Raw genomic sequence first — 22,176 nt, forward strand, 5'->3', positions numbered from 1 at the left:
TCAAGCCTGTACTGCTAAAATAGCTGTTTAATCTAGAGCCAAGAATATTTCCAAAAATACATGCAGATTTCCTTGGCCTATATATGTTATGAATTTTCTACAAACACGACCGATCAGAAAAAAGAGAAGAAGAAAGGGGGAGGGGAGTGTTTTCCATTAAAATAGAGCACCTGTACACTGCCCCTCCGAACATATTCTCAAGGTATCGTCCACATGCACAGGCTTAAAGCTAAAAACCCTTGTTGTCTGTGTCTGAAGAATTAAAAAGTCCCGATGCAGTGAATGTTTGTTTTAGATTGTTTGAATTTTGATTGTTTTTTTATTTTGTATTTTTTTTGTTTTTTGTTATTTTGTTGTGTTTGTTTACTGGCGTCCTCCATTCAAACATTTACATAGGTAGGGATTTCTTTTGTGCTTTGATTCTCAGCAACTATGGAAATACTTCCTGGCAAAATAGGAAACAGAACAACAAAGGAAAGAGAAAAAATAAAGTTAGTGGTCATGAAGGATGATGCACTTGACAAGAGCGAAATTCTTTCCTGATCAGCAGGTCGCCTGCAGCCTTTGGGGGTTTTCCTTAAATTGCAAACTGAGCCCCAGCAGATCCCCGCTTTGGCGTTGAAGGTGGAGTGGCGTGTCTTGCTCTTTGCAACCGGAGAGATGAGTCACCAGGTTGAGTAGAAGGGGAGGGAGGGGAGGGTAAAGCTACTCTCCTAAGAGAAAACGTGTAACACTTATTCATTTAATGACATTGGAAATGGAAAGGTGTCAGACTTTTGCAACTGTACTGGGAGACGTTTCTGGGCGAAGAAGGAATTGCTGCTTACTTTAACAAATTAAGCCATCCACTGTGCTTTCTACCCTGTGGAAAGGGAGCCAGCTGAGGACCCAATCACCACCCACTCCTAATGCAGCGTCATGGAGGCATTCTACATAGAAGTGAACAGAGCCGGGACACGCTCCTCTGGATGTGAAGACAGAAAAGCCACAGCGATGGCGTAGTTACAATTTCTGTCTCCTTCTTCAGCGAGAGAAAAGGCACAGTGAAGATTGTACACCAGAGGAGGCTGCCATCCTTATTATTTCTGATACAATTCTATCATTGAACTCAAAGTTCCCCTTAGTATAGCCACAGACCTTTCCCATATCCATTTAAAGAGAAAGTTCTGCTCCCATTTTACATACTCAACCCCTCACCCAAGGAATGGATGGAAAAAAAAATCACGCATAAAGCCCTTTTGTACGTGATCTGGCAATATGACATTAGAGTGAGGGACGGATAGTTATATAATCATTTTATCCACTGTGCTGGGTGTGAACCCACAGGAGCTAGGTGTGAACATTTACAGCTTCAACTCCTGAGGCCACAGACAGAAAGGAGAAATGGATCAGCGGTGGCAGCTCCATGGTTCTGTCTATCTTCCTGCCAAAACAATGTCCTGTGCAACAAACCAGACTTGCCACTTCCACTTCAGACTTGCTATGTCTAAACTTGCTATATCTAGGCTGACTTCAGAAGCAGAGAGCTACATTACGATCACAAAGCCCATTTCAAGGCTTCTGGTAATGGCTAGCTCAAAAACAAGGCAGGATTCTGCTCTTTAATAATTTTTGTCCTCCTACTGGTCTCTCTTAGCAACCCTACACCCTGGGCACGGGGCGGGGGGGAGGGAATCTGCAAACTCCAAGCCATTCTCAAGTTCTTGGGCTCCATGTTGCCTGAGGGATAGTTTGTAGATAATTGGCTGATTAAAACAATCTCTAGTGGGTAAGATGGTCATGGTCCTGCTTTACCCTTTCCAGAACTGTCTTTAGTTGAGACTACAATGTTTGGCTCTAGTCAATAAGTACCCATCCCTCAAACCCTGCCCAATCCTCTACCCACCAGTCCTCCCCTGTCCTCTCATATATTGTTAAAATAAATGTATACTTTTTGCTCATGATCGATTGAAGCCCAGTGTTTTAGGAAAGTTTTGTTTTTTGCCAAAAGAGGAATAAATTCAATACAAGACAAAAAGCTAAATAGGAGCGAGCAAGAGGATCTTAGCTGCTTCTGTTAAGGGTGTTAGAGCAGAAGGAAGTGTTACGTGAAGCTAGAAAGTGGTTAGAACAAGGGTCAGTCGTTGACGACTCAGGCTGGGCAGCTGATGGCTACTGGTAGTCATTTACCTATGAGCTGTGATTCCACCTTCTCATCTATAAGCTGGCCAGGCCTCCTGACTTCAGTGTGAGGGAAACTGGGCCTGCTTTCAGTGTGACTGACTGGACTGATCATCTCTTGTTCTTTCTCATTCTGCATCTGGGCATAAACATTAATCCCCGGGATCTTCCTAAAACATTAACAGAAAGCATCACTGCTCTGCATGGGAGAGGCACACCACTGCAATCAATGAGCACTTCTGAACCTGCAAGAGAGAGGGAAGAGGGAGGGGGGAGGGGGTTGGAGGGACAACACGCACCTTTTAAATTTATAGATGACGAACACGGCCAGTCCCACAAACACCACTGAGAGCAGCATCAGCATGGCAGATCCACTGTGGGTTGGTGTGAGGTCCACCAGTGGAGCTGGGGGAGAAGATGAGGCACAGGTGTAAGCAGAGACATGGCGGGGGGGGGGGTTAGAAATCATGTGGTTCCTACATATACGCTCTTTGACTTCTAGATGCATCTGTTTGAGCCTGGTTCTGACCTGACACAATCCTCCAGGCCTGACCTACCCAAATTCTATATTGGAACAAGAAGCACAGATCCTGAAGGCAGGCTGCTTAGGTTCTAGCCTTTCCCTACCATTGCTGACTAGGGTATGATTCTTCAGCTTAAAGCATCCTCCGTGGCTTGAGTAGAATAATAGCATGAAATTCACTGCATGGCTTTGAGTATTAAATAAATCAATTGTTTGTTTACTAAGCGCTTTATAAATATTAGCTTTTAGTCTACTAGTGTTTCTAGTATAATTAATCAATGCACAGGCTCTTGACTAGTGATGGCGCTCAACTTGATTAAGCTCCTCGTAAGTCAAAAATATTGTATGGCAAAAATGCATTTGAATCGAGAGGGGTGACACTGATCAAGACTCAGTGTATTCATAAACTGCTTTGGTAAGTGGCAACTCCTTTGTACAACTACTTAAAGATAATAAAATTAAAATTTCATTTTATGGAAGTAACCTGCCAAACATCATAGCTTAGCCTTGCCTACTTGAAATATGCCGAGAACACTTGTTTACATTAGCCTACCATGAGTTAAACTCCTTGACCAAAAGCATATTCTGTAATGATGTGTTGAATGTCTCATGTAATTTGCTGAGTATGTGCTGAAAGGGAAAAACAGAATGGTTGTATGGGTATGTTTTATACTACTATAACTTGAAACATCATAATATATCCTAAATCAAAGATGGTCTGTATTTATAAGAATGATACCAATTGCTATGGAACGATCTGATAATCTATATGCAAGCTATCACCACTATGTACTTAACATGTCAAGTCACAAACAAAAACCACATTATGTGTATTATACAATTCTTCTCATCCCATCCCAACAGCTGTGAATGAAAAGACTGAAATCTGGGCCTGGGCTCTGTCCCTCAGCTCTTTAGCTCAAGGCAAGCACTCTACTACTTGAGCCACAGCACCACTTCTGGTTTTCTGAGTGGTGTATTGGAGATAAGAGTCTCGCAGACTTTCCTGCCCAAGCTGCCTTTGAACCGGAATCCTCAGATCTCAGCCTCCTAAGTAGCTAGGATTGTAGGCATGAGCCACTGGCACCTGGCTAGAATACTCGTATTTTTTTAATACAAGAAACTTAGGTCTAAGTGACTATTTTGAAAGAGCATGGACTCTGCTTCTGGGGGCGGAGAGCTTCCCATCCAATTGCCTCTAAAACTTTCCAAAGTCCTGACAGCCAATCCCAAGAGCTCCAGTCTCTCAAATGCATAAACCTCCTGTTAGACAAAGCTGAAACCTCTATATCAAGCCTCCCCTTCTGAGCTCACTTTATTAGGTAGTGTGAGTGTCTGAAGCTAGGGCTCTGTGCTTGTTAGTCAGGCATTTGAACCATGCCACTAGTCCCTGAAGGTCACTTTAGAATGAGCTTCTTCATTTCCTTCTACTTCAGGGTCAAATCTGTTGGGCTTATAATGACTCAGTAATTAGTTTCTATGTTCTCAAGAACTGATAGGTGGATAGCTCAAGTCTCCTCACAGGCACAACATGCAAGCCTAGATACTGACCTTTACCTTCCACCAATTTCAGCAAAGTCTGATACCCAAAAATGCAACCTTTTCTATTGTTTTACTCTGTTAATAGCCAAGAGGGTAACATTCTGTTCATTCAGGTAGAAATGCTTAAGAATTAATGACTGTTCTACTAATGGTCTCAGACAGGAATCTCAGCTGCTTTTGCTCTTTCAAGTATTTCAAGTATTCAAAGACCAAGCCACCTGGTCTTTGCCACTATAAAGCGTATTTCATATAATTACATGGTTTGAGTATAAATAAAGAATCAAAGCTTCTTCTTCTGGAAGAGTCTTGGTCATTACAGTAGAACAATCTTTTTTAGGAGGCACAGACCATAAGGAAATTTCTGCTCTGCTCTCTCTTATAAGTCAAGGGACACTTAATGTAGAGATGTAGAGAACGTGTCTGTATGTGAGAAAGGACAGTTATCACCATGTGCAGTGAAACACTCGGGTCCATCCACAAAGTCTAAAAATAGCTCAGAATTTGCAGTGCAATTGGTAGGCTGTCATTGAAGAAAGAGAGTATCTTTCCTTTGTCAAAGATATTGACTCAATTGATGTGAATAAATGGAAGGCAGGCACTATGAACCCCATTACACAGAGAAGAACACTAAAATCAGCAGTGTTTAACATCATTCTAAACTAGTAAATAAGTGGAAGGAAGGAGACTCGAACCTGAGCCATTGCAAACAAAAATACAATTTCTAGCTACTCAATCTGATGGGATGTAATAAATCTTACAAGGTCTTTCTAAGGATGCTGGTTAGAGTTAAGACTATGACACAGGAATAAAAAAATAACAAGTGACACAAGTTAAATTAATACATTTTAAAGTAGTTAGAATCTTATTTCACATAATCATATTTAAATGAATGTATATGTTTATACATGCATGTTTATATGTGAGTTGAGAATGAATACAGAAATGAACCTTCATATACCCATAACTTTAACAATCGTCAACTAATAGCCAATCATATTTTCTCTTTACCCACATGTGATCTTCACTATTCTAGCCAGTGGTTTATTTCAAATCAATCTTATGTTTTATCATGAACAATTCTAAAAGATAAAACTACTGCATTATCTCTTCCTCCTCCTCCTCCTCCCTCTTTCTCTCCCTCTCTCTCTGTCTTTTTGTACATTATCACAATATCATCATCACATTACAGAAATAAGAGAATATTTTAAAGGTAATCTATTGTAATGTAATGCCTTCATTTGTCAGGGAACAGATGGACCCCTGCGTAAACACAGATGGTTAGCTTGGTGGGACAAATAAAGTTAAATTCATTCTGAGCTGAATGATTTTCTAGCATAGCCAGAATAGCCATGGTTTAGTGAAAGCCTAAAGAATGCAGAACTTTTTTGAAGGAGTGGCATTTGAAATAAAATTACAAGAGGGCGCCACCTTGACCAGGTTCTCTCTAACACCAGTGGAAACACACACACAAAGGAACTCCATTTCCTTTTCTCTTCCCTTCGCTGTCCCAATTTTCTCTCACATCACAAAGTTGAGTCTTTTCACCTGAAATCAGTCACCTTCAAAAATGTCATTCCTCAAGAAGCAAAATGAACACTGCTGGGTAATTAACACATTCTTTTGGGCAAGAAAGTTTCTGGACTTGGTGTTTTCAAATGAGTGTTCTTCTTTCACCTCCTCAGCCCTGCCTCAGTTAGTGACCTTTGGAATGCAGGGAGGCAGGCAGCGCAGGCAGCCAAGACACAGGCCAAGGCAATGGGAAGAGACTGAGAGTGATTGCCCTCCGGATGCCCTGGGTGGCTTCTGCTTACTGATCTGAGCCTGAATAGAAACCGATCTATTATTGCTGCACACAACAGCAGCTGTATATCTTAGTTTGCTCAACATTAGGTGTATTTGTGCTTGTTTTGCAAAGGAATGCAAACTGATGATAAATGGGCTTTGGCTTGTTGTGTCGAATTAGCATAAATTAATCTCTGCTCAACAAGATAGACACGTAGGAGAAAAAGCTGAGCAGGTTTTTGCTATTACAGACACACAGGGAGGGGAAAAAAAACAGCAGGGATACAAGCAGTACTCTAAATGACTCACCATTTCTAACTACAGTACTGGCACATACCAGGTCTAAGCTCCTCTGAGGAACTTGGCTATGCTTGGAATCGTATTCTGCTCATAAGGACCCAGGTTGATTTGACAAAGAGGCGTGCTTACTGGAGTAATATAATCTTGTGATTGACATAAAGCAGTAAGTGCTAACTGGTCATAATGTTTGCATAGGTAAGCAAAATCAAAACTCCATATTTCCATTCAGTAAGTACATGTAGCCCCTTTTAGAAACCAGATCATGGATCTTCCACATATGGTCTAACCAATTTCAACACCTAAGAGTTTCCTCATCTGAAAAATGGGGATAAAACAATCAGTATTTTCTTTAGTAAATTGCAAGACTGAAATGAGGTAGAGTTTATAAGACGCTGTCTCCTAGTGTGTGGCACCTGTGCATGTATAATGGTTAGTATTACCGTATTCTTACTACCATATGTCTCAAAGTATTTTCTGTAAGAAAAGGAGTCCTGAGGGTGTGAAAAGACTTCTATGGTGAAACCGTCTGGGTTAACAGTGCATTGGCATTTCACATCTGGAGATTCTGGATGCACACTGGTATATTAAGGGTTCAGAATCCCAAACTGGGCACCAGTGGCTCACACCTGTAATCCTACCTATTCAGGAAGCTGAGATCTGAGGATCACAGTTCAAAGTTAGGCTGGGCTGGATGGAATGGAGGTCATGTGTCAATAGCACAGAGAACATTTTTGTAGAGAGCAAATGGACTCTGCTTCCATTTGCAGAGTGCCCTCATTGGACAAGGGGCATTATCTCCAGTACATACCCATGTGCAATCATAAGAATCTTAAGTATTGTTACATCTTATTGAAATAAAGCCAGAAACTGCAGGCTAGGGTAGACGAGAATTGCAGGCAAAACTGGGTATTCAATTGGGAGGCCATTATCTTGAAACAGTTGTAGCTCCTTGGATTCCTATTTAAGCTACCGACCCCAGCTCTGTATAAGTGACTAGATTTTAGGAAAACTAAGCTTAAACTTTGCAGAAACTACCAAGTAACCTTAAAGTAGGCACTTTCCACTAGAATGATCTGATAAAGCTCCACTTTATAAAAAGCATTTTTTCCCTCCTGTTCTTTTTGGAAGTCTCAAACTACTGATGCTCCCAATGTTAATGGAATAGTAAAACATTGCTTGTCAAATTCTTTAATATTTTATGATGCCTTGATTAAGCGATTATCATTAGAACGTGACCAATATAGCACTATTAGATGCAAATAAGGTTTGGTTTTAAATTAACAATCTCAGAAACATCCTGGTACAGGAACATAAGCTCACTGAAAAAAGTAATGACAATTAGGAGTATCTCCAACACCAAAGTTCTACCTAGTACTTCTCACCTTCCAGCCCTATATCTTCTAAATCTTGGTTTCAGCTTCTTGTCTCTTGTCTCCCTTGTCTAGGTGGCAGGATAAAAGTGTGAAGATCAAAAGGTTCTCTTGTATAATAGACACTTCAGGAATGAAACATGTACTATCAAAGTTTGTACTGACAAAGCAGATATAGCCCAGAAAAGTCCTGAACTTTTAGGTATAAGAAACTTGGTGAGCATCTGGATGCTGATGACCAATATGTATAATTCTACCTAGTTGAGAGTCTGTGGTAGGGAAGATTGCAAAAAAGTTCATGATACCTTTTCTGAAGCAATAGCTAGACACCGGGGTATGTACATGTCTTCCGAACTATAATGATGAAAAGCCTAAAAATAAGTGGATTACAGTCCAGAAATGAGATCCTATCTTAAAAACAACCAGCACAAAAACAGAGCTGGATGTGTGGCTCAGCAGTAGAGTGTCTGCCTCACAAGCCTAAGGCCCTAAATTCAAACCCCATAGCATCAAGTAAGTAAATGAATAAATAAATTATAGTTGCAGTTCTGTGTCCTAGTTACCACTTATTTCTAATCTGGTATGTTTGTAGCCCCTTCCTGATCACTGGCCTCAGCACTCTCTGAGCAACAGTTTCTCCAGACATTTTTCAGGCTTGGCCAATACAAATCAGTTACTCTGTGGTCATTTTAACCCTTTCATGGGCTTCAGTACTTGTATATAAACTAATAAATAATACATTAGGAAGTAGAGCCACTTCCCTGCGGGGCTTTGGTAGATGTGTGAAGAGTACTACAGTCATTTGGGGGCCGGAATACATTTACATCCCCTGGTACCTACTATTACTTCTCATAACACTTTTGTGATTTAATGACAGTTAAAAAATAACTGGTTTCCTGTATCTGTGAAACAAACTAATTACTCAAAGAAGAAAATGTATTTAATTATAAAAGAAACAGGGACAGAAAAATACGATCACCATGACTTTACTCAGAAAAGATTTGCAAATGATAACTAGGGCAACCAGATAGATTTATTGGCTCTGGGATAAATTCACTCATACTAATTTCAGCTCTAAATGGAAAATGTTATTCAGACAATTTATTTCATGTTACAGTTCAGACCTGCACAACAACTTGGTATCTGTGTCTGTAATGGTGTGTCCTTTCTACAGCTTCATGACTCATGTTAATTCTAGCTTCGAATGGAAAGTGTCTTTTTCAATGTGAAGCATGAGGACAGAATTCATGATGTATTACCATCTAGGCTGAAATTTGGAATTTCTATCCACCCTCTCCTCCACCTTAACTCCTCACATCTACACTGGTAGCAACTGGTACCTGGAAATATTAATTCTCTAATTTTGATGTGATAAGATCTTTTTATTACACCTGCAAAAGAAATTAAACCAGCCAGCCACAACATGGAGGCCAAGGTAGCACAAGATAACAGTTTTATTACGACACCCACACATATCCTTGAAAAAGGACAGTACCCCTAAATGTAACTGTTTAAACTAGGCAACTGTTAAGAAGACACAGAAACCATATTTTTTTCATGTATTTTTAGTTTGAGATTTAAGACCTATCATTGCGGGGGCGTGGGGGGGGGAGACTTGCTTATCCTTTTTAGGGAGGGGAGACTTGCTTATCCTTTTTTATTATCACGTGTGTGTGTGTGTGTGTGTTTCCAAATCTCCAGGATAATAATAAACCACAGGAAAGCTGAGGGTAAAAAAACATTCTGATTCTTACTTCTGTTCAGAAACACAGTAAGATAAGGAGGGATACTCTTTGTTTCATATTGGCACATGGAAAATATCTACTTAATGTCATGGGTTTAATGCTCCTGAACCTCAACAGCTATTAAATTACCTTTGCCATATAGATTCTGGTTCACACTAATCATTTTTCAATAGCTTCATGATCACTGCTCGTGGCTAGAATTGGCCATTCGTTTATATTATGGATATGATATGAGTCATTTTTCTTTTTCAACTTCATTTTTCTTTCCCTGCTTCCTTCCAATGCCCTCCACCCATTCTGCCAATTAGGTTGTCTCAGAGTACACCAAGGGATTATATTTTAAAGTTTATTACTAATTTCCTCTGACATTTTTATCACAGACCCTTCTGACTTCTCTGTTTTAATGGATGTCCCAGTTTTAAATCATATTTATTGCTGGAGGCCTTATATACCTCATTGTACATATGAATTTCTATCTGTGGAAAGTTCTTTAACAGTGCTTGTTGAGGCTGATTGCAGAAGCATCATTTAGGAGAATCTCCTGTATATTCCTAAGATTTTTCACTGTGCGAAGTCAAGCTTGGAAAGTCTCCTTTCTCATAATACTTCCTAGGTTAATTGCAAATGCTGTTGGGATTGTGGGCAAATGCTATGCCACAAAGAACTCAATCTTGATTTGAGAACAAGTTTTCTAACCACAAGAGTAGGTTTCTTTCATCCCAAAAAGCTAAAGGAACTATCAGACCCAGCAACTGAATCCCTTTGTGCAGAAATTTCACTACCCAATGTCAGTTCATTTGCCCAATAAATCAATGCCTCTGGTAATATGCAAATGACCCCCCAAGTGGTTGTTTGCTTTCAGGTGCAGATTAATCTAGTTAGGCTTTTGTGATCTCATATAAAATGCCAGCCTGACCTCTCTTTGCATCTCATTCTCGTGCAGATAGTTATGTATTCTGTCATAGAAAAGCCAACAAGCATTTATGACTTTTTCCACTCTCCCAACCCAGCCATATATAAGGACTGAATTTGGACATGGTGCTCAGTGTTCATGAGAGCAATGACACAGATCTGGATTTGCACCAGCGGTTTAGGACTTTGATTTACCATTCTGCAAAGCAGAATGTGCTCATGTGAGAACCTAGTAGGAGGTGCTCAAATAAACTTCAGAGTTAAATATATATTTTGGTCTTCTCCTTTGAGTTTGAAACATCTATGGCTAGCTTCACATGGTTCTCTGTTTTTCACCACTTAAATGTTTTATCGACATTAGATTCAACCTAAACTACCAGACTGTTCTTCAGCAAATAAGAACTGTCTCCTCTTCTCCTTCTAGTTTCTCATTTCTAAATATATCAAAAAAAATGATCCCTTTTAACATATGACTAAAAAAAGCTTATGTTCTAAAGAAAAAAAATTTTTTCGGTTGTGGGGCTCAAACTCAGGGCCTGGGCGCTGTCCTTGAGCCTCGAGCGCTCTACCACTTGAGGCAGAGAATCACTCCTGTCTCAGGGTGACATTTCAGCCAAGAAAAAGAATTTCAAATCATCCTATTATCCATACATTTTCTTTTCTTTTTTTTTTTACTGTGAAAATACCATACAGAGGGGTTACAATTACATGGGCAAGATAATGATTTATTTTCTTTAAGATGTTGTAAAAAGAGTTGATAGATACAATGCATGCTGATCAATGTATATGTGACTTTTTCCCTTTACCATATTTATCACACTTTATGATTTCAAATCTATATTCATAAAAGTTTCCTCACTATCATAGAAGGATGATGGTCAATAAAATTTACAGTATATTGGCAAATTTGTTTTTCTGGAATTTGATCCTCTCCTCTTGATCATAATTTTCTTAGTCAGAAAATTTACCAATTATGAACATTTGAGGAAATATACAAATATGTCCCGAGCTTTTTCAGAGAATTCATCTTTATACAAATAACAGTATAATATTACCTTGCTGCAACTTTGCTCTACATAGTTTTCCAATCTGGTGTGCTTATTTCCTCCCATTCTGGTAGAATAGTCAACCTAAAGTTCCGTCTCTTTCAATCCTTCTGCATGTAAGGGTTCCATTTCATGTTTATAATTCGCAAATGTTCATGCACTAGTATTTGTGCTTCATGTTTATACATCCTACAGTGAATGAGTATCTTAATCCATTTCGGATCCCCTGGGAAGCCAAAGGCTTAGGAGCAAAACTGAACAGTGAGGCCTAGAGCTATGTGGGGAATAAGATATAGTAAATTTGAAATGGACATTCCAACTGGATAAATATCAACTTGCTAGGGGCAATCAAACACTATTGGCATTTTGGAGATATTTACTTAGTGGCTCAGATTTGTTCTTCCACAAATGCTTACAGAAATTAAATTCTTTGCTTCAGATTTAGAGCCTCTCTGTGTGTCATAAGAAAATTCATTGAAATGACATCATCACTCTTAAACTATATGATGGTAATTAATGGCATGTATTAATTACATATCTAATGATTTGTAAAAGCAATACTCTGTAGGAACCTGATACATTCCAGTTCTCTGCTAAATGCAATGACAGAGTTAATGTAAAGATGACATGAAATGTTACTATGTTAAATAAGAGTGATGAAGATGGTGATGACAATCCAATAGCCAAGGTCACCACTGTCAGACAGATACTGATTTAAAACTGATAATGGTGAGGGTCATGGTCACCACCGTCAGGTAGATTCAGATTTTTAAAAAATATGTAAGTTCAGAGAAGGAGAAGACACTATTCAGGGAAAACTCTCTGGAAAGGTATCAAATATTGTTATTGAGCTGATCCTTAAAATAAGCATGGCTGGGAATGTGGCTTAGTGTTAGAGTGCTTGGCTGGTGTGCATGAGGCCCTGGGTTTGGGTCCTTCGTACCACATAAACAAAAAATAAATAAATGAAAGAAATTAAGAGACAATAATATTGAAAAATTAGTTTGAAAATGAATACAAATAGATTTAGAGGATGGACTATCATGAGTAATATCACAGGCAAAGGTGTCTTTGCGCTTAGACAGGAGTACATCCAGCCTATTCCCAGCTGGATCAATTTCTAATCTCTTTCGCAACCATCTGGATTCTTCTACAATGTCATGGCTTTTGTTTATCAAACAAGGATGCTAGTAATCAGGAGAGACAAAGGCTGTGACCATCCTTCACAGCAGAAGAATGTGGTTCTCAGTATCTCCTGATTCTCACACAATCAAATCCATCTTTTCCTTAGCTGTGTTCAGAAACATGTCTGGCAAGAGTGGGTATGCCCTCAAAAGGACTTACATAGTATGCAAGAAGCATAGGCATGTGTGAGAACAAACAAGGACTTCACTCCAACTTTAGCTTAGCTTAGAAAAGAAAGTTAAAGAGTTTCCCAATAGAACATGTAGGGGGCAAGACAAGAAAAATCCAGTCATCTAATGCTATTCAGGTATCTGCAAATACTTACCTTGTGCTTCCATAAAAGCAACAGTGAACTGAATTTGAAAAACAAAATAAGGCTAGTAAATTTCTGAAAGGAGACAGTTGTTTTCCCTTAGAGACCAGGGAAATTATGCATTGCTTCTCTCATCAGCAACATACTCTGGCTCAAACATCTTTTAAAATAAGGCTGCTGAACATCTGCTAAGCAATTAATGGAATGCAGCGGTCGCTATAATGGTCCCTGGGAAGGTTTTAGCAATCTTGCTTATGAGACATGAAATGTTGCAAACAATGGTCCTTTTCTAATTTTTGTTTTAATTTTTCTTTCCTGTAGGAAGTGTAGGAAGAGAAAGGGATTTGGGGTGAAAGCCCTTAAGGTCTTCTTCTGCTAAATTTCTCATTCACTCCAGACTCCCCCACCCTCCTTTCTTTAAACTATCCACATACAAATTTGTTCACTCCAACTTAATTTTAAAAATATGGAAAATATATCAAATCCAGCAAACCTGAACCTAAAGTACTAAGGCATCTATTTATGAAAAAAAGAAATATCCCTGTGTGTGTGTGTGTGTGTGTGTGTGTTGGTAGACTTAAAAGAGTATGACAATGTGATGTCCAAATAAATAACTTTAAAAATATAGAAAATATATCGAATCCACCATATAGTCAGTTATTAAGAATGATATGCTATCAGGTTTGGGCATTTGTTAGTCATTACACTGGAATGAACTAGGTTAATATCTAGACTAGTTTCTGAGCCAGCCACAACAGAAAGCTCTATAATGCCAGGTGATCAGGTTTGGAATGTAACTGCCAAAAGAGCCTACTGTCAAATCCAATATGAAAGCATGCTACATAAACACCATGGCTGCCAGTCCATGATCTTTTCTCACTCTCCAGATTGGACCAGAATCAGATTCCACTTTAGCCTAGAGCTGCAATTTTTTTTTTTTGGTTGGTTTTGTGCCCTTAGCTCTGTGGCAAAAGTCTGTGAAATCTCCTTATGCTGAGATTCCCAGTAGCATACCTCTCTTCTTTCAGCAATTCTTCCCAGAATCCCTAATCTGAACCCAAACTCTTAGCCATGAATAAACTAGAAACAAGATTTGTAGAAAAAGCAATCTTCTAAATGCTGTATTATTCCTTGCCATATGGAGTTTACACCCACAGGATTAAAAAAACCTCTCATGCATATAAGGAATGGCCGTTCACTTAGCTATGACTGCCTGGGTGTCTTCTGATGGTCTTGCTGGATCTGGTTCCTGACTAGGCTAAGGTCCAAGCCAGTCACAAGTAACTAATAACCCACTTTTAAAATCTCTACTTTTCAATCTGAAAAGCCTGTTATCTTCTCAAGAGAACTTGTACTTTAATCCTCCTACTTCTGGAGTGTTTGCATTTTACTCCTGTGAACTGCTAAACCCAACAGAAATTTGAAATAACAGCTGAAATTTAGCAAAACAATGTAAGCCATATTTGAGACATAGTAACTTAACCAAAAAGATAACAAGTGCTGCAGGAACACTATGGGAAGAAGGAGAGGGTTGAAATGAAGGAAGTTTCTAGCATTAAAGAATTGGAGAAGCAGAGCTATTTCTCGGCTTAACTTGCCCGGGGCCCGCCCTGTCTCCCCTCCACGTCTGAGAGGCTCCTGGCGATGACTTAAAAGGGTTGCTTTCTGAAAATTCATTTATTATAAAGATATTTATAAAGACAAATGTCTACATCACAAATGGAAAAATCTGGTCACTTCGCTTCACAGTCACAATTCAATATGGAATAACATATGCCACATGGAGTTTCACCCTATAGACTCAAAGGGACCCAGTGTTTCTACCATGAGAGAAGATGATGAGCTTCTACATAGGCAAGCCTCTTCTCAAATGTCTCCATGGCTTCTCAGAGCACACTAGATAAGTCCAGATGACACATCCAGGCAAGTTCCAGGGGTCACTTCCATATGCTACATTTATGACGTTAAGGCAATCGGAAAATTGTTAATATTTTTCTATGAAATGCTAATAATGCAATCCAAGAGGAATAGAGACTAATGTCCAGTCTGCTTGGCCTTTCTCTAGTCCTGAGGCTGCTCTAGGAATTGCCAGCAAACCTGAAGAAGGTGTTGGGAATGGAAGTTCTTCGCTCACATTTATTTGGTGCTTTCAAGAGCCCTGATGTCATTTTCTGTACCAGGTACCACGTTACCTTACATATAAATAAAGGGAATTCTCGTAACATGAATGATTTGTAAATACAGCTATGTAGAAAGACTTGTAAAAAATATTTAAAAGGTTAATGTTCCAGGAGTTTTGTTGAGATGCAACATGTTATGTTGTAAAAAGATGTATCTAAGTGATTTGTTGATGGCTTACCCTGACCTCCCACCCCAGAAAACTAGGTATCATTTTCTTCTCTTACTCATCTTGTTCCTCATTGAGGCAGAAATATGAAGCAAGCAACCTGCCAAGATCTGAGACCCAAATTATTATGACTTGCAGTGGTTAACATTTAGCCCTGATACACTGAATGAAACAGAAAATTGTGATTTTTCCTTCCTGAAGCCATGATCTAGAGCTGCGGAACAAGGAAAACTGACCTGCTGTCAAATGTGCTGCATGGACAAGAACTTGAACTCCAGGCTTCAACTCAAAGTGCACTGAGTTTTGGTTGAGCTTGTGGATCAGAACTTCTGATATCTGAAAGAAGTGATAAGAGTTACTTAATGCCACCAAAATCATTATAATGACCAGGAAGAAACATGCATATTTACTGTGTTTACCAAGACACCCTATAATTAGACCTGTAAATATTATATATAAATACAAATGTGTGTAGATATGTACATATATGACTTACAGAATTTTGATTCTTTTATTCTAAAGTATGTGGATGTAATTATTTTAAAGATGATATGACTTTACGTCCTTATTGCTACAAAATAATACCAAATCTTAGTAAAAAAGATATATTCTACTTTTTAAAAATTATATTTTTATTATATTCAAGTAGTTGTGCAAAATAGTTACCATTCAACAAATCAATTTATAAGTATAATTCTTAAAAGTTGCCCTGCAATAGCTTAGAAAGGTTGTACCTATTTTTAGGGTTTACTTGTTGTACATAAATACTTAGAATGAATAGTTACATGGAAGTCATTTATTCTAGTGAAAGCTATGTGCATTGTATCATTAGCTTATGTTAATTATATTGGGGGTGGGAAATTTCATTGTTATATTCCCATTTAGGTTTATACTTTAATCAATATCTCCCCTTGTATTCACAGCATATACATTTATTTTACATTGCTCTTTCTGTAATCTGTATTCTGTGGCTTTCTATGAATAAGTGCTTTTGGACCATTTATTGATCAATATTTGTAATTTATATTTATAATAAATTATTCAGTTGAAACAGTGTAGTCACAATTTAAGTAATGGCTTGGCTAATCCCTGTCTCACATGGACTTTATCTAAACAGCTCTTTTGCTGGAACATATTTACTGTATATATACATGAGATTCTGCATTATGGAATATAGTTCTAAGTATGGGACACAGATCTTAGTTTGAGTAGAAATGTCATAAAGTTATATTGTAGAGCTATTGTAAAAATTTGTTCTTTTTTGTTTGGAGTTTAAAAAGTATTTTGTTTGCTTATACTTTTGAGATCAAATCACACTCCTATTTATTTTTTATCTGGTACCATTGATTTGCTCTGAGTGTGTGTGTGTGTGTGTGTGTGTGTGTGTGTGTGTGCACGCACATGTGTGCATGCATGAGTTATGTGTGTGTTGTGTATTGTAATCATTATTTTCATGCTTATTTGATGGGTTATTGAAGCCAAATTAAATGCTTTCTGACCAACTTTTGCTAGTGAATTGAAATTCCTTTTTTCTTTCATTTTCTATTGACTTTAATTTTCTCCACTGAGTATCCAAATGGCACCTGTGAGCCTTTTAATAATTAAACCATGCCTGGTGACTTAGTTTTGAAGCAGAACCACTCCTAGAAGTCCCTGGTTGGTGATGGAACTGAATTGTCCTGAATATGAACTTCTTTGCTGAGCAAGAGAAATGCAGATGACCTTCTTCATCTTGTGTCTGAACACCTGGAATCCAGAGCAAGGGTGGCCTCTCATTTTGCAGGAAAACAAGACCATTACAACTTGTTAAAAACAACTCTGCTCTCTCTACTAAGAAATTCTGTTTCTTAATTACTAGCAGTCTTCCAGCATAGTCCAACTTTAGAGAAGAATGGATTTCTAAAAGAGACAGTATTAAGTGTGTTTCATCATTTTCTCTAGCTGTTACACTGGTAGGAATCTGACAATTAGTTTTCAGTGTAGATTCATTCCAAAGGCTATGGAGTGCACATACATATATTAATGTACATATATACATTATATACACAATCTAAAATATGCACTAATGAATATATTATACACATATAATATATACATGTTTTATTATAAATATTTATATATGTTATCTAGCACATACCTACATACAAACACACACATACACATGCATGTATTCATGTGTATGTAGTGGCAAAATCATTTAACCAAATATGAAATACTTTTCTGAATCAACTACGAAATTAGCCTGTTTTGTGGATGCTATCACACAGAGTAAAAGGGAGCTATATATTTGCAAGAGAATGCCTTCCCACTTCCAAGCAGGTGAGGCAAAATTTATTTCTTATCCCTGAAAATATTTTCCCTCAAGTGAGAGATATAAATAACTAAACCAAGAAATAAGTGCATCAGGAACATCCTACTTCTAATTTATAATCTCCGGTACAGTCTCTTATGAAAATAATTAACTTCCCAGATGTGTTTTGCTTTATAGAAGTGTTTTACTGGTTTTATCTGTATTATATTAAAAAAAACTAAGCAGGCTATGCTTAAAATGATCTGGTAACAGATATCATGTTTCATGTGTCTAACTTAGATCCAAGGATCTTCAGTGAGGAATACACTCTGTAGAAAAGAATATATAAATATAAACAATACTAAGTGAAATTTATAGTCCATACAAGAATAGCCCCAATTACAACCATGTACTGCTATACTCAAAAAATGAGTATGACAGTGTTTCCAGGTTTTGACAATATTTTAAATGTCTATCATGTCGCTTAAACAAGTCATCATGAGATGTAACATGTACTTTGAAGTATATTGTCTGTGCATTGTTTTAAGATATATAAAAATAGATCTGCCTGAGTAGATTTAGAGTGTTTATAAACATAGCATATTCTTCATTATCTCCACTCTCTGATTCATCTGTAAAATAAAACAAGTTTAAAGCAACATCTTCAATGTCACTGACCAAAAAAGACTGCAGGAATAGGCAATTCCTAACACCATCCTCAGGATTTCAAGTTTCTTCCCAACAGCTTACACAATTTGTGATAGCCGAGGGAGTCTTGCCTATGAAAATAATAGCATAAACTGCTATGTACAGAAAACTATGGTAAAAGCCTGAATGAGAAGAACAGACACTTGCACAATAAGGACTCAAGTGAAATAATGTGTGACTGTTGCAAGATGGAACCTGATGAAGCAAGTTGAAATCATTTCCTTTTTCTGTCCACTGAAAAGGACATTTTCTTAGCAAATTTCATTTATCCTTAATACTGTCATCTCTTGTCTGTTGCTCTCCTACACAGTCCATTTCCCATCCTACTTCAGCTAAACAATCATAGCCAAAGAAATAACATGTTATTCCTGGTATTGGCCTATTTGGTAGACTATGTCAATGATTCAGATGCAGCCCTACTTCATTTAAATGGCCACTTGAAAGGACTATGGAGACTCACTACAAATCCTAGAAAAGCCACCTTCAAAATGATGTAGTGAGCCGGGCGCTGGTGGCTCACGCCTGTAATCCTAGCTACTCAGGAGGCTGAGATCTGAGGATCGCGGTTCAAAGCCAGCCCGGGCAGGAGAGACCGTGAGACTCCTATCTCCAATAAAAACCTCCAGAAAACCGGAAGTGGCGCTGTAGCTCAAGTGGTAGAGCGCTCGCCTTGAGCTGAAGAGCTGAGGGACAGCGCCCAGGCCCAGAGTTCAAGCCCCACGACCGACAAAAAAAAAAAATGATGTAGTGAGAGAACCTACAATGGTAAGAATGCCAATTCTCCTTGCGTCCTTCACAAAAGATAAAGATACTAGCAGTTAGAATTTGCTAGGTTAGATCAAGGTAACAATGGCAAAGGACTCGACAAAGACATGTTTCCTACTCAAAAATCATATCCGCTGTAGGTATCCAGATCATTATGATCACACAGGGAACCAAAATGGTAGAATGGCCATTCCAAACATTTCCATTCTTTATGTCACAGGGAGGGAAAGTAGTTCTCAAGGGTTTGTGAGCATCTGAATTCTTCAGATTGGAAATGCTGTGTAATCAAGTCTGTTCCCAACTCACAGCTTGCAGACGATCTATGGCTCTTGCCAAGCAGGGAAAAAACTCATAGGTACAATACCATCATGTACACACAAGGCAGAGAGAGAGAGAGAGAGAGAGAGAGAGAGAGAGAGAGAGAAATACTTAGCCAGAAATTGTGATATTCACCTTCTGCCCCATTTTTACTGAAATCATCATGGGACACCAAACTCAGAATATCAGTAAGGAAATGAAAATTCTTCAGAGGAAACAAAATGGAAGTTCAACATCAACAGAGCCTTTGCTTATTTTATAAAACACACAGACTAGGAATGGGTACAAGATAAGAACCCTAAGATATGTATTTAAATGTTTTTTTTTTCTTTCATGCATTTGTTTCTAACGCATTTATAAGATTATTTCTTTGTTGCTTTGTATGTCCCTCCCCCACAGTATAACCCCTGCTTTCACTGTAAAAAAAAAAGACATACATTAAAAATTAGCTTCGATAAGTTTATCAGTGACTATGAGTCAAAATTACTAATGCTTATGTACAAAGCTGGGATGCGAAATGCAACCACTGGTAAACAAAAAATGGTGCTCTAGTGCCAAGTGTGGAGACTGGTTGACCTTGGATCTGGGATGACCTTGGAGCTGCCCCCGCTGCTCTGTTTTGTGCATGTCACATTACTAAGGATCCCTAAGGATTACTAGCATCTGAGGAAGCTGCTTGTTTTAAAAAAGGAAGCTGTATCCCAGCTCAGCCCACACGAATTTCTAGATTAAATCATGAGGAAGCCATAGGGCCAAAAACTAAATTCTAGCTAAAACTAGCTTATTTGATCCTATTCGTTCCTAGCAGAAAAGATTCAGCTTGATTACAATGCTAACAGAAGCGTCCTGGATGATGTACAAGAAGCAATAAATTGGTAATAAGTCCTTGCTTCCTTTGGATTGCCCTTCATTAACATTCAATCTGTCTCTTTCTGGCATAATTCTTTTTGGCCTAATTCTTACCTAGTTTTCTGTCAGTTGTAGTTTTCCCACTTTGATGACCTTCCTTTCCCCAGGGAGATCCTCAAGAGCATCTTAATAGTGCAAATAACAATGTTTACAGATTCAGGATTGCCAGGGAAGATGATGTGGGCATAGAGAAAACCGCTTCACGCGGTCAATTCCATCTCATCGTGAATCCTTCATTTCCTGAAATGCCGCCAGCCCGCTTCTCCTGTGCAGCCCTGCCTTCCCTTCCTCCTCTGGACTTTTGAATTCTGCATCTGTCCATTGTGAAACGTAATCCAAGCAGACAAAGAGGAGGACCGTTGTTGATGCTCGTCATTTTCCCGTGGTCCTTTTTCGTTCTCTTTAAATGTCCTCATTCTCTCTAAGGATTTTGAAAGACAACACACATACAGACTCCCCATGTCTAGAATAAGTGGCCTTTCCTCACTTCAGAGAAGGCAGAGCCCTCCCTGCTTCAGAGGAAGGCTCTAAGCTGGCCTCAGTAGAGCCAATGCTTCCCCCTTGAAGAGGCTGCTAAAAGCAAGAGAGCCCTCTATCACTCCCTGGAGACCTGAATGTAAGCCTAGTAGAACCCAGCCAGCCAGAGGTCACTTGATTAACACAGCTGCATCATCTTCATAACAGGGTCAAGGACTTACCCTGGAGGAATTCTCAATTTATTTTGCAGACAAAATAGCCAGATCCAACCAGTATCTTGGGTATGCTTTCGAAGCAAGCTCAGGGAGGAGAGCTAGGAGCTTTTTGCTAAGGCTTTAGCCCTCTACCCTTTTGACCCCTACAGCCAGCATCCCAGTGCTTTTCCTGTTGTAGATTCTGCATGGTCCATAGCAAAGGAGAATGGACAGTATCAGTCCTTCACTGATTGCAGGGATTTACTTTTGTGGATCTGCATTTGTTTTAAGTGTCTCCATATTTTATTACAGTGCAAGTCAGTTGGCTTTGCCTGTCTCAGAGTTCCTTTTCCCTTCCTTGTATGTTTTTTCCTGTGAAGAATCCTGGATTATTCTCTCTTAGTAGTTAGTTCAGAAAGGACTTCCCCAAACCCAGGATCCATATTAAATTATCTGAGTTGCCATTGACAGCACTCTAACTCCATGACCATAGCAACTGACTAACACGTTCACTTCACCCACACTGGACTGGTGAGATCTGGGTGAACTTGAGACTTGCACTGCTCTTTCTAGACACTCACATCTGACTAATGAAAACCTGAGGCTTCCTGTAGCCATCCTTGCCTTGTATGTGTTAGCTCATTCTCAGACAGGCTTTGTATGTGGTAACAAGGAAAACACGGAGGGAGAGAGGGGAGTCATTTAGTGACAATTTTGAACGGCTACAACTTCATCCATGTGTGAGCTCTATATACTTCTGGATTTCCTAAATTAGATGAGCTCATAAGTTCACTTCTTTCCGAAAAGAGAAGAGAGAGGGGATGAAGGAAAACAAGTCCAGAGAAAATAAGCAGTTAATCTAAGATGCATCTCTATTTTAGAAGGGTTTTCCTGTTATGTAGAAATATTACTTTTTTTAGGGAGAAACTAGTGGGAATAAAGATACACAGAAGATCTGGTATCTGGGAAAATAGCTGTCCTTTAATCTGGACTGTCTTCCATCCTTGAAATGATTATGATCAAGATTTCATCGAACAAGGCTCACCAGACCCAGAGAAAGAATTGTTGCAAATGTTCACAACTACAAAAGATCCTGGATAAGCATCTACTTTCCCCTAAATTCTTAGCAGTAGTGTGACAAAAAATAAATCACTTTTTCCCAATCGATTTTGGTACAGGTAATGATTTGTGGAACATAATGGGGAGCTGAGCGAGGGGGAAGGGAGAGGTTAGATGCAGATTGAACAGGTGACCAGCTGCCTGTGTTCCCTCTGCTTCACCAGCAAATAG

At 38.8% G+C, this 22,176-nt stretch overlaps 1 protein-coding gene across 1 annotated transcript in view; it reads right to left on the minus strand.

Annotated features, from left to right (window-relative positions):
- Window positions 1-338: 338 nt before the first annotated feature.
- Sorcs1 (sortilin-related VPS10 domain containing receptor 1) overlaps window positions 339-22,176 on the minus strand; it is a 481,478-nt gene continuing 459,640 nt past the window's right edge. Inside the window, exons 24-26 of the mRNA XM_013017825.1 lie at window positions 15,462-15,561; window positions 2,460-2,565; window positions 339-713 (exon numbers count right to left, since the gene is read on the minus strand). Coding sequence (XP_012873279.1) covers window positions 578-713; window positions 2,460-2,565; window positions 15,462-15,561 — 342 coding nt within the window. The 3' untranslated portion in view covers window positions 339-577. The remainder of the gene's footprint in view (window positions 714-2,459; window positions 2,566-15,461; window positions 15,562-22,176) is intronic.

Source organism: Dipodomys ordii, unplaced genomic scaffold (genome assembly GCF_000151885.1).
Source record: "Dipodomys ordii isolate 6190 unplaced genomic scaffold, Dord_2.0 Scaffold36, whole genome shotgun sequence".
Classification (NCBI taxonomy): domain Eukaryota; kingdom Metazoa; phylum Chordata; class Mammalia; order Rodentia; family Heteromyidae; genus Dipodomys; species Dipodomys ordii.